This window comes from Numenius arquata, chromosome 19, assembly GCF_964106895.1.
Source record: "Numenius arquata chromosome 19, bNumArq3.hap1.1, whole genome shotgun sequence".
Lineage (NCBI taxonomy): Eukaryota > Metazoa > Chordata > Aves > Charadriiformes > Scolopacidae > Numenius > Numenius arquata.
The window spans coordinates 2,351,419-2,365,248 of record NC_133594.1 but is presented as its reverse complement, the minus strand read 5'-3'; the positions used below and the strand labels follow the sequence as shown (position 1 = coordinate 2,365,248).

At 43.9% G+C, this 13,830-nt stretch overlaps 1 protein-coding gene across 1 annotated transcript in view; it reads right to left on the bottom strand.

Annotated features, from left to right (window-relative positions):
• CACNA1B (calcium voltage-gated channel subunit alpha1 B) overlaps positions 1-13,830 on the bottom strand; it is a 312,340-nt gene that overhangs the window by 88,991 nt on the left and 209,519 nt on the right. Inside the window, exon 19 of the mRNA XM_074160972.1 lies at positions 11,761-11,867. Coding sequence (XP_074017073.1) covers positions 11,761-11,867 — 107 coding nt within the window. The remainder of the gene's footprint in view (positions 1-11,760; positions 11,868-13,830) is intronic.

The following is a 13,830-nucleotide window of genomic DNA, read 5'->3' as shown; positions in this document are numbered from 1 at the left end:
TGGCTGCGGGTAGTTGGTCTCAGCAGGATAAGAAGAAGCTGAGATGCCAGAGGGGCCAAGGCTTAACACCACCACAGGTCTTTTGGGAGCCTCTGAGCGTGTGGGCATGCACGGCTGAACAGCTGCAAGCCCTTCAGCTGCTGTCTTTGGCCAGTGAAGAGCCAGAACATTCCCAAGGTGCATATCAGAACAGAAGTTAGAAAAGCTCTAGCACTTCTCTCCCACTCTCTTGAAGACTCCACGGCCACCAAAGAGCAGGCTAATCCCAGAATTATAAATATGACGTTTAGCTTTATGCTAAGATCCCTTTTCAGACCTCAAGATTTGTTTGGTATTTCAGTTATGAATTGTGATCAGGTAATTGCATCCTCACTAATAAATAACAGGGTGAGAGAGTTAAAAGTAAAACAAAAAAATGAGAGTCAAAAGCCACATCGCTATGGCCTGACTTAACAAAAAACACACTGAGGTTATATATGTTCCATTAAGTTCTCAAATTATATTGACTTGAATTTTTTTTTTTTCCCTCCGCAGTGTTTGTGCCACACTCTTCAGAAGACATTCTGGAAATTACACTGCAATGGACCAGAGCAGACTCAGCAATGGCCAAAGTCCCACCATCAGCTCCAGGCTTTTGACAAAAACCAAGACCAAACGCATCAGGGAATGAAGTCACAGCCCCCTTTGTGCACGTTGAGGATGGAAATAAAGCAGATGGTCCAGACAGCGAATATAGAAAAGCAAGCGATAGAGATCAAGAACAATTTGGGTTCTTGGATGGCAAATGAGAAATTTGTCCTGGTAGAAGTTATTTAAGCTTTTTTCATTTCCCCCTGTTCGCTATCAGCTTGTCTACAGCTGGATGGAGGCAGCAGAGACATGCTGTGATGGGGGGGGGAAAGAAATAGCCGCTCAAAGGAGAACAAGTTTTGTTCTAGAAAAAAAATATATCTCTAGCAGGTGCAGGTGTTCAGCACTTCTGGAAAAAAAATCCCCAGCTTCTGAAACACTGGATTTTGATTTATTTACCATTCTAGAAAATGCCTTAAGAACATGCCATTTTTCATGTCCAAGCAATGACTAACACCTCTGGATCCTATTAGAAATAAACAATAAACAATAGCTATACAATGAAAACCTCAAGTTACGGAATGCACTGGTTTGGATTTCATCAGCCACGGCAGTATAAAAAGTATTCATATGAAAATTCAAGATCCCATGACTCTTAAATACATACTATTGGAAAAGAAACAACATAATTATTCACTTAGCTGTGTGTCATCGCCTATGTACATATAAATTAGTTGCCAGTTTCAGTATGTATTTTAGATAAATGCTGATCTACTTAAAGAAATAGAGCATATCTGTACTTAATTACCTCTCCTCGGTGAATTAAAAATGGATTTTGTACCGCTTGCATTGCTTGTTTCATAAATTTGTTATAACATAAAAGCCTGGAATTGGCATAAGAAAATGACTCACCTTGATTTTGTTTTAATTTATTTTTAAGAAACTAGCTCCAGTATTTTGTCCTTAGTTTCTTACCAATTTGGAAATATTTTAACTTTTATTTTAGAAAAATAAACAAAGAAAGAATATGGGGAAAAACCCTAACTCTCTGTATGTGAAAATACTTTCAGAACAGATGACCACGGTTTTGCAGATCCTGGTTGTTACCGATAATAAAGGCACACAGTATTTTATGCTGTTTGAGAAACCTAAGGGAGAAAAAGGAACAGGGATTTTTTTTTTTTTTTCACCTTTAAAAAGCTCTTTTAGATTAGTAGATTGCTGTTCAACTTTCATATGTGCACAAAAATTAGACCATTTATCTATTCAGTATAATTACAGCAATAGCACTCGCAGCGGGGAGAAGCAGAGCGATATAAAGGCATCCTGAACCTGGACTAGCATTCATCCAGGGAATGGGAGTCCATTGCACCTGCACGTCCCTAACAGGAGTTGTTCCAGTTTATCTATTTGAATTTAAAATAAAAACCACATTTCTAACCATGACATTTATACTGAGTAAATAAGCCCTTCAGATGTCTTTGCACTTCAGGGGGGCTGTGCTGATGCTCTGTGATGGCTGGTACTTCTATGCATTGCACACTGCTATGGAGTCCAGTCATTTATTTAATCAAAATAGGGGGTTTTAGTGGAGAAATGCTCTTTAGATACCCACAGAGAAGAAAATGCACACTCAGCTCATCCACCAAAAACAGCCCCGCTTTGCATAGGAAATTACAAATTACTGCCCAGACGGTGCATAGAAATGTTAAAGAGGATGAGAATCCTCAGTTACAGCTTTTTGCAGTAAAAATTTATTCTGTTCAGAGAACAGATGTGAGTCATAGCAGCAAAAGGAGCCTCTATTATACTGTCTCTGTGGCTGGTGGGGAGTCAGCAGCAGACCTCAATGGCAAACACCCCCGAATGTGGGCAAATCCTCCTTCCAGAGGGATTTTAGTACCTGCACTTTGATATCATCCTTCTAAAAAGCAGCTCTGCCTCTGGAAGTTTGGAAAAGGGGCCAAATTCTTCATTTTTTCAAGGCTCTATTCCTAATTGTGCAAACTTTGCCTTGGGCTGGTTTGGTGCAAGTTCTACTGGAGAGAATTCAAGCGTTGGGAGGGAAGGAGCTCGGCAGCACCTCTCCTCCATCACCACCTTCAATCAACCCTTTCTCTTCACAGGGGTGCGAGAGAGACCCAAAGGGCAGCAAACCTCTCTCCACACCTTTCTGCCTGCCAAGATTCCCGGCAGCCAGGAAATCCATCGGAAGAAATGAGCCCAAAGCTGCCTCGGTCTAATCTACTCCCCTAATCTTCACTGTCCCAACCCCTGAGATCTCAGACCTTATCACAGACACATCACACCTACTTTTGCTGGTCGCAAAAGTTCGGTCTCGGTCACAGAAGCTAAACCCACACATCGTAGCAACATATATTTTAATATAAACACATCTAAGATCCACCAGTGGACAAGGACCCCCAAAACACCTAGGGAATAAGGAAGATGTCAGGAAGCTGGTGGAAACCCTCCTTTGGTTCACCATGTCTTCGGTACCTGCTATGGTGCACCTAAGGACAAACCCACCCGTGTTTGAATTGCACTTACTTGTCTCTCCAAAAGCATTAAAGAAGAAAGACAACGTCAAATGGTACAAGTACAACCCAAAGCAAAGGCACTAAGATGGGTTGATGAGAAGCTGATGACGAGTTTTGTTGTATTAGTCAGCAGGGAGCGATGGTGTTTTCTACAAACCTGTGTCGGTGTCAAAGCGCACCCGTGATTCACAGCAAAGCCAGCAAGATTTGTTTGTTAGGAAGCGGGTGGAGTGAATGGAAGGTCTACCACTGTGTCCGCTCAACCACAAGTACATAGGAACTTGCCCAGTGCCTCATTTTTGCACCATCTGTAGCTTTAAGCTCCAGCTCGAGAAGGTTAGAGAGCACAGGCATGACCGGTGCTCTCATGAGTATAAGTTTCCCAAGGATATTTATGCAGAATTTTCCAATTTGGTCTCACTTGGGCCCCATTTTCAGAAGTTTCTTTTAAAGTCCTCCTCCAGCTTTCATTAAAGAGCGCACTCATGGTGGGCCCCCCTTCTCCTATTGAACCATAAGTGCAAACACTGGTGGAACATCAAAGCCATCAGCCCAGCGCATGATTAACACAGGGAACAAAAATACAAGGGAGAACAAGACGAACCATCAAATGAGGGCAGAGGGAAGGAAAGGGAAAATAGTTAGGGAAGGGAAGAAGGAAAATAATTAGGGGGATGGGAAAGAAATTACAGAAGGGGAGAAAAAAGAAATCACAGTCAATGTACGAAACACTACAGAGTTGCTCACGATCAAATCACAAGCATTATATGGCAATGTCGCACACCTTCCAGTCCTTCCACCATATGTCGGTCTGGAGGCTTTCCACAATGATGGGAATGATTTTTGGAAAAAACAAGGGGGGAGTGAAGGTATCAGGGGAAGGGGAAAGAGGGAGGTTTATAAATATAGAGATATATATCATAAATCCATTTACTGAATATCGTAACAGAGAGCAACTCACGGTGAATTTACGCTGGAGACTGACGAGCTGCGAGATACAGTACCTCGAGTTTGCTTTACAAAACTGCACATGCAAAAACAAAACAAACAAAGAAAACAAAAAGTGAGAAAAGAAAAAAACAAAACAAAACAAAACCAAAATAGGAAGAGAAGAGAAACCATAAAAGACATTGGGAGGAGACTCATACAGGCTGTGTCCTACTGAATGCAGACGGCAGCGTGCACCTTGGGAGGAGACCAGGCAAGCTTCAGAAAGTGTGGAAGCCACAGACACACCACCTTCTAGTTGACAGGGAAACAACCAAAGAATCAAAAACAGAAACGAAAAGGGGAAAAAAATTAAAAGGTGAACCAAAAGCCACAGGATGATATCAGGACTTTATGCCTCCAGGTGCTATACTCACACAGTGAAAGTCCTCCGCAGAAGTCATCCCTAAGACCTCAGGGTAGAGGTCTTTGTAGAATCAGGTGGTGAATGCTTTTACAGCTGCGCTGCAAATAATTATTTCCAAGTGGGAGCAGAATGCTAATTCCCACCCCGGCCCCATGGCACGAGGAAGAAGCCTTAGCACAGCCCGGAGGGAGGACTTTGGGCCACCAAAATCCGCCTGAGCCCCAGCAGCTGGTGCCAGGCTGCTTCTCCTCACTCCCTGCCATGAATCTGCTCTTCAGAGGCACCTACCTCTCTCCTCCGAGAGACACAGGGATGTGCCTGGGCTCAGACTGCCCAAATTTGGCTCACCGTGCCTAAAAACCATAGGTCTGCTGCAGCTTAGGCTGGGGATTACACATTATTGAAAGGAGCTTGTTTCAGTTCACAAGTAATTTTGTAGATTCTCCTCCATCCAGTGTTTGTATAAACACCATTATACGTGGGGGTTCTAAATACAGAAAGCGCCGGATTACACAGAAAAAGAGTTTATTCTTCCTTTGGCAGGGAATCTACAGAAAAACAGGATTCTAAGTATCTTGATAGATCTTGGCTTGAGGCGCTAATTTGTTCATAGTTATAAGCAATAACTTTTCTAAACCTACATCATCCAAAGAACCCTCCCTAAGGCTGAAAATAAAATCCCTTCACCTCCTGAATTCGCCTTTTCGGCTGTACCATTTTTTCTCCTGCTTCCATGAGAGTTTTAATCTGTTAACAATCAGTACTAGGAAACCAGAAGGTCCAGTTAAATCCAATGTTCTTTGGATATCATATAACTAGAGTTTTGAATATACATTCACTTAAAATTAATGGATTAGTCTGAACAGAAATGTTGGCCCAGGTAATGTATGTAACACAACATAAGAGAAATTATGAAAGGCATCTGAGAAGTTTTGCTTGGAGCAAATAACTTGCTGAACAGTCAGGTAAAGTATTTTTGCCTAAACTTCAGTATTTCTACATTCGTACCATGCCAAATGAAATGGGATCGGGAGTCAAAGCGGGATTGGCATGCCCTGCTTGCTTGCCAAGAAAATTATGTTTTCCAGGTTCCTGAAGCTGGGGACCCCTCCACTCTTTGGCTGGATGCTGAACCCCAGGACGGCAGCTAAAACCTGCAGAGCACAAGCCCTCAGCTGGTAAACGCCTCAAGCGTAGGTAAGAAATTTCTTGGACAAAACAGGTGGAAAACTCGCGATGGAGGAGAATGTACTGGGCTGCCCTGATTTACCTGGAAGTCAGCACCACCATCGTGCAATACCTGTTGTGTGGGTTGACCCTGACTGGACACTGGGTGCCCACCAAAGCCGCTCTTGTCACTCCCCTCCTCAACTGGGCAGGGGACAGAAACCTTGCCACTAAAACCCAATAAGCCTGTGGAAATTTTAGGGTTAATTGCTGAAAGCAGAATCTCAACATCCCTCAGCAGGAGGCTTGAATGAACCATTGCGTTTCTCCCTGCCTCCTTTGGTGCAGTGCAGGACGGAGGCCACGTTCTGATCCTGCCAAGTATCCCTGTAACCTGGCCAGCCAAGGTTATGCAAGTCCTGCAGCGCTCCAGCTTCTCTTCTCCGCTCCCATTGCTGGAATTCTCTTGGGTGAAACCAGAAATTTGTCTAAATTTGTGCTGGAACCACAGGGTGTAAAGCCACGAAGCAAAGACAGCCTCCTTTTCCCCAATCAAAATGAGCTTGAGCTTTGCTTGATGCTACTTACCATCCATGAGGGACAGAGCACAAGAGCGTCTTTAGGTGTAGCCGAGTCACCGTTACACCGACAGCAAGGGCAAAAAGGTAAGCTAACGGGAGGAATCACAGTACCTCACACATCAACACACTTCAGGGGAAAAAAGAAAGGGAAGAAATCACAAGCCAGCAAGAGAAGAAGAACACCCTCTTCTAGTCTACACATCACCCAGCACAGGATGGGTTATGGGTTAGGTGTTCAGGCACACTTCTTGCTGGGTCCTGTTGGGTTCCGACAGCCCAACAGGGATTTGGAAACAAACCACAGTATTCCCAAGACAAAAGGTAAACTTGGAACCTCTGAGATGGAAAATGTCCTGGAGAAACAGAGCAACTCCCCCCCTGCCCTTTATCCCCAGACCTGTACAAAAGGGACAGACAGCTCTGAGAAGTCACTGTGAAATGACGGACCACCCGTGTTTGCTCTTGGCACTTCTCAAATGAGTACTCAACTTGCTCACATTAACGGGCAGCATCACCTGTGGGTGTGCAATTAAAACACAAACTGCTTTGAACAACTGTGTGAGGGACCAGCAGAAACCAGTCAGAGCTCGGAGAGAGGAGGAGATCTTTAGAGGTTGGAAGGGTGTCCTGGAAAGCACGTGTGACTTTGAAAAATGGTAGTGGGCGATTCTATGGGCTGTTTTTTGGTCTGCATGGACGGTCTCTGACACCATCAAGTTTCATCCACCACACTTGGGAAGTTCTCCCATCCAGAACTTACACCCTATACCTCTGCTTAAAGAACTTCCTCAGGTCTGGCTAGAACTGTAACCCAGCACCACGTGGAATTAAAAAAAAAAAAAAGTAACAAAAGGCAAAAAAATTTTCACTCAGCATGACTTCAGCATAACTACCTAGCAGGTTCCTATAAATTTAGCGCTTGCTTGTTGTTGTGGTTGCTATTTTAAGACTTTTCCCAAGGAAAGGTGAAGAGAGGCCATTGGAAAATACATGGGCTCTGGGTGCCGCAGCCGGTGTCCTCTCCAGCTGGTCTGCTGGGTGTGCTTATCGCAGCCCCTTTTGTACGTGCCATTGGTGCATCTCTGGCTGGAATAGAAAAGGTGGAGGAGGAACCCAAATGCAGGGAGTTCAGGCTTTGGGTTGGGCAAACACAGAAAATAAACCCATGTTTGCATTGGGGTCTTGGTGTGACCCACGGGAATGAGCCGGAGGGCTCTCCCTTCCACTGGCACCGTATCAGTGGCATCACAAAATGCTTTGCACATCCACCACCTGCAAAATTGCTCCCTTTTCCCCCCCCTTCCTCCATTCTGGCCACCGAGGAAGCTGCACCAATGGTTTGCTCTAGAGACCCCTCGGTCTGTGCAGTCGCTCAGTTCAAGAGGCTGAGTGGTTTGAATGCTGTACAAAACAGAGGGTCTTAAAGACAATGCTGGGCAAACTGAACAAACCCAGAAACTCACCTCCAGAAACAACAAAGCAAGGAAAATGCTAAACAGAAAACAAAAACAAAAACAAAAAAAAATCACAAAAAAATAAGAATAAAACAATGGGCTCAAATTAAAACGCAGTAACACGTTAAACAGATACTCTGTTTTAAACCAAACATTGCAACAATGACAAAAACAACATACCATCCTAGCTTTTAATCCTGAAAAAAACCACAAAACAAAAAGGCTCCTTTAGGATAGAGTTCACCAGGTGAAAAACCAAACTGTGATCAGAGAAACCTGTTCATGCTACATCCCTTTGGTGGAGAAGAGGACGAACCACCAAAATCCTGGGAGATCGATGAAGTAGGAGCTGCAAACCAAGAGCAGGTAGAATATTGTAATAAAGCACTTTGAGTCAGCTGCAAGACAGATGGTATCTCAACGCCGCTGTAGTAATGAGTATATTATTAAAACAGATCCCCACGACACCGTAGCGCTTCAACCATCCACCAACCACAAAGCAATCTGTGGCTCACGCAGCAGCCTGTTGTGTGTGGAAAGGTGAAGGCACCTCTTTGGACCCTCCACGTGGGCTGACACACTAAATAACAACCAGATTCTTACGCCTTGGAAATTACATTTTGCAACCAATGCAATAAATCGCACATTTCCTGAAGCTGAGCTATGAAGAGAGGCTTGAATGGCAGAGGAGAGCAGAATCATAGAACGGGTTGTGTTGGAAGGGACCTTAAAGATCATTGAGATCAACTGCAGGCACAGGAGCACACAAACCCTGAGTGCACACTGTATTTGGAAGGGAAAAATGCTGGAGGTGGAGGAGCAAAGACAAGGGTGGAGATTATGGAATGGCCTGGAAGGAGGCTGAGGGCAAGGGACACGCTCTCAAGTCCTTGAGGTGCGACTGAGAAGGGAAAGGAGCAAGCATAGCACCTCGGCGGTGAAGCAGCAGAACAACCGATGCGACTGCTCACCAGACTCAGCCCCAAGATGGCTTTGTCACCTCCGTGGGAGATGGACAGGGACATCGGGAACATGAACGTCATGACTAGGGCAATGCAAGTCATGGTGCCCTCTGCTAACGCCCGAGAGACCTGTCCTGATTGATGCAGGTAGAGAAATGTTGACATTTTCAAAACACTGATCTGTGCTATAGATGCCTGTTGTTATAGAAATCCATTTTCATAGGGTATGAAAATAAAAACAAATTATAAATCTAAAAAATTATTCCTTAGGAGGAAGTAAAACTGTAAACCGAGAGGGTAGACCCACTTTTGCAGCAGGCCCTTGGGGCAGTTTTTCCCAGCCCCTGCTCACCAGCTGCTATGGGGTACCCAAGCTCTACAGGTGTTTGCTTTTTGCCCTGATATTTCCATACGCCAAAAATCCCATTTCCAAACATGGCCAGCACTGTTTCAGTTGTGGAGTGTCCAGCTCTGAATTGCATCAGAGGCTTGATCTGACAAGTCCTGCTATCACCACAGCATCTGCTTCATCTTCAGCTTCTGGGCTGCATAGGGAAGAGTGTGGCCAGTAGGTCAAGGGAAGTCATTCTCCCCCTCTACTCTGCACTGGTGAGGCCACAACTGGAATACTGCATCCAGTTCTGGGCTCCCCAATTCAAGAGGGATAGGGAACTACTGGAGAGAGTCCAGCGAAGGGCAACGAGGATGATTCAAGGATTGGAGCATCTCCCTTATGAAGAAAGGCTGAGAGAGCTGGGACTCTTTAGCCTGGAGAAGAGAAGGCTGAGGGGAGACCTTATCAATGCTTATAAGTATCTGAAGGGTGGGTTGAAGGAGGAGGGAGCCAGACTCTTTTCAGCGGTTGCCAGTGAGAGGACGAGGGGCAACGGGCACAAGCTGGAACATAAGAGGTTCCACTCAAATATGAGAAGAAACTTCTTTCCGGTGAGAGTGCCAGAGCCCTGGAACAGGCTGCCCAGGGAGGGTGTGGAGTCCCCATCTCTGGAGATTTTCAAGACCCGCCTGGATGCTCCTGAGTAACATGCTCTGACATGCTCTGGGCAATCCTGCTTCAGCAGGGGAGTTGGACTAGATGATCTTTATGGTCCCTTCCAACTCTAAAAATTCAGTGAAATTCAGTGAAATTCAGGACCATTGTGGCTTAAAAACAGAAGAGATGGAGTAGCAGGATACGTTTGGCTGTCAGCCACGGGTCCCTATCACCAGCCCAACTGCACCGGGTAGAGATATCCAAGGGACAGGAGCTGTAAACCTGGAAGCTGTAGCTGCTAAGCCCCTTTGGAGTTCACTAGGGGTGTATTTGTGTATTAAACCAATTGCCTTAGCATGCACCGACTAAACATCTTTTGGATCATGAGCCAGCAACCCATCCATACGCCTATTTCCGTCTCACAAAACACCCAACTTCTCCCTTGCCTTCTCCTCTACATCATCATCCATTCGGTCATCAACCTATGATGCTGCCCCAGTTAATAGATGAGGAAGCGATCAACTGCACGTTGTAACGTGCTCGTTTGTAAGCCTTAATTACCTGCCTGTACAAAGGTGGCAGGTAGAGGTCCGGGCAGATACGATTTGAGGCAAAATAAGCAGAACGCCCCAATTTTGCACTCACTTTCAATTGTGGTCGCAAAAGTGGCCCTGCGACACTGAAAACCAGGTGAAAGCTTGGTGAAAAATCATGGAATATGGTTATTTTAAGTAACTAACAATGTGACGTGAAATCTTAGCTCCATTAAAGTGGGCTTTTTTTCTGATTTCTAAGGAATCTTCACATGCACTGTGCTTTTGATTTAAAAAGAAAATAAGCATCATTATCTTGCATTTTAAAATAACAGTGCCAGGAAATTCAAAGAACAAGATGTCTTTTTTTCAAGACTGGACAGAAAGTCATTGTAAGAAAAGGATTATATCTAAAACCAACAAACAGACACAGCGTAAATAGGAGCTGATTAAAGCAGTAATGGCAAAATAAAATGTAAAGAAGAATAAAATAATAGAATTAATAATATTCTTTTCCTTAACATATGACGAACTGGCTCGATTTGGCCTATTGCCTTTGATGAAGTGGATTAAACTCCCAGTAACAAGGGTCTCAAGAGAGTTACGCCGAAGGAACAAACAGGGATCCTGCTGCATTTCAGACACTTTGCAATAAAATTGATCAGGAAATTTCTTTTTCTACGCTTGAGTTTCTCCAGCCTTTGGAGGTTTCCCCTGCAAAAAGGGTCTGGAAAACACCAGTAGCTCTCAGTAAAATGCACAATGAAATTTTTTGGATGCTGGTAGATGCTAGAATTCCAGAAGATAAAGATGAACCTTTACGAAGAACATACTTTTCAGTAGATCCGTGCAAGGTAGGCATGTCTCAAACACAGGCCCGTTACCCCATGCAGGCAGAACTCTGAGCTCAGCAACGTCTGGACAGGTATTTCCACCTACAGATAATTTTTTCCGTTCATTTTAGATCAGTAGATATGAAAAGGTAGGTCCCAAGGCAATGTTTTTTAAGGATTCTGGTATCACAGAATCTGTGCACATGCCCACGTCCACGCAGAAAAGCCTGCATCTGAAAATACAGATTTGATGTTTCCAGCTACGAACCAGTGACTCTTCACACACACGATTTTGTTCAATCCAGCGCTCTTTCAAACAGCAAAGAAAGACCATTCAAGCATATTTTTCAGTCTGATATTTAGGAGGATGCCTTTACATTTAAATTCTCAAAGCAGAGATCGTTAAAGAATAGTTAAGATATTAAGTGCACACATACCTCTTGAAATTAAAAATCCAAAGTGAAATATTAACACTTCACCTGGTGAAATCTATCCTAGGACAGCTTAAAAAAAATCCTTCTAAAATGTAGTTATTTATAGCAAGGCAAAAGATGAGGCATTACAAAGGAAAACAAACTAAAAGAAATACTTAATTAAATTCACGGTTAAGCGATCAGCGCTGAAGTATTCAGTCAACCTAAAGCCCTGTCCGTAACAGAGATGGAATAAAAGGGCTCACAGTGTACTATGGGATGTTCCACTTGAACAGACATATAGCGACACTGAAAAACAGAAATCAAATTATAAACTTCCCAAAGAATAAAATAAAGCTTACGCTGCTATGGAAATGTTTGCTGCCGACATGGGGCTGACTTCGGCCACTTCCTTGGCCTTCTGCAGGGCGAGCTTTTGATTGGTGGCTTCCTCCATCTCCTCCTCGTCCTGGTGCAGAAAATCAAGAGAGATCAGAGCGTGCATCATGTAAGGACAATAACCAGAGCTCCCCAAGGCACGAGTCGTATGTGGCTGGCACTGCCGTGCTGCGAGAACAGTGGAAATTCATTAAAATATGCTGTATTTTTGTAACTTCTTGCAAGGACCCCTGGGGAGGGTTTTGGTGCCAACAACAGCTGGTCAGGATGAGAAATGCAAGGTTTGGTCAAGCGCTCAGTGCATTTTTACCGTGATTACATCTCCCTCGCAAAGCTTTCTTACCTCTCTTGAGTCTCGTCTTATTACGTAGCATTCGGGTAGGAGACCATGGCAGGGCATGGAGAGACAAGTGTGACATTTCTGAGGGGAAACAGGCCCCATTTATCTCAGCCCTACGTGTGTAAAAACACTCTAAAGCCTTCATCCTACTGAAATGCATGAGACAGACTCCTACATCCTTCATGTTTTCTTGCCAGTGTGACTTTTCAGAAACAGTAAGTCCAATAAGCAACGCTGGATTGGTCTGGTCCTGCTCACACCAGTTTTACCCCAGATTATTTCCACTTATTTAAGTTGAATCAGGGGGTGAAAACAGGAAGGAGGAGCCACGTTAAAGCAGAGTCTGTAGACTCAGGCATCGATCAGGAAGATGGTTATTTTCAGGCTTTCTGCATACACCCCCCACATTGTGTGGATTCTGAACCTCTATTGGCGTTGCAGGTTCCCGCAGAGTATAACTGTGATTTATTTCCTCCCAGCTGGTGTGACGATGAGAGAACTACTGCTCAAATTCAAACCAGAGGATCTTAAGCAATGAGATGAGGGCAGAAGGTGAAGAAAGAGCCTGGTTCATTTTCAGTGGTCATCTAGGTTAAACGCCCTTTGAATTTCCTAGCCGGTCTAAATTGACTGGCTATCTAAATTGACAGTAAAACCCTGGCAGACTAAACACAGCCCCTTCTCATGGCAACGCCAGCACCACACGCTGAGGGAATGACCACAGATGAGGCCGAGAGCAGTCACAGCTCTTCTGTCAAACTTTAGGAAATGCCACAGGTCTACCTCTGCTCTTCGACGGTAACGCTGTGAAACAGCTCCGCTGAAAATTATACGAGCGGGCAGTAAGACATCTAAGCTTATAAATAGGAAGCAATGCAGATTTATCCATCCTCAATACCATATGCACAAACAGCTCCTTGCTCTGACTTTGGTGTTATTTGCTTAAACCGAAAGCATTTTGGAACCGGTTTCCCTTTTCTCCTCTAGAAGGAAAAAGAAATGATGGAAAACGAATTAAGAAAAAAAAAAAATTGCTACCGTTAAAGTCTCACAGATTGTTTTTCGTTTCCAAATATTAACAAATCTATAACAAGTAAATTCTTACTGTAGTGAATGAAGAACCTGAGACACTGAGACAGGCCATGAAAAAAAAGAAAAAAAAGCCCTGCTGAAAGATTATGCAAAGTCAATATTTCTCAACTGCCAACTTCCAGTAAATTTATCAATGGTTTGGAAGCTTGTTGTAAATCAAGGGTATCTGCAGAATATGAATTTTTTGAGGACTAAGACCCCAAATAAGGCAGCTTTTAATGTTTTCCTTTCATTCCGCAGGTATCCTCAAGGTGTTTCTTCTCTTGAGGACTCTCTAGCAGCGTTAAAATCACATATATTCAAAAGCTCTTGATTTTTCCTTCCGTGCACCTAAAGCACCAGGTGCAGTTTTTACTCTCTTTAAAATTTGTAGCTTCAACTACATTTTCCCTGGTGCATCAGCAATTCTGCTGGATTCGACATCTCAAAGTAACAGCAGAAAATAGCTGTTGTCATTCTGAAGACAGCCGTCCCTATCTCAGAACAAGCTCGCTCTTTAGCGGTGACTGCTTAATCCTATTTCTGTAGCTCCTTCCGCACAGAGATTGCAGATCACTGCAAAAACAAATTAATTTTTTGCCCGATACCTGCACTGCCAGGT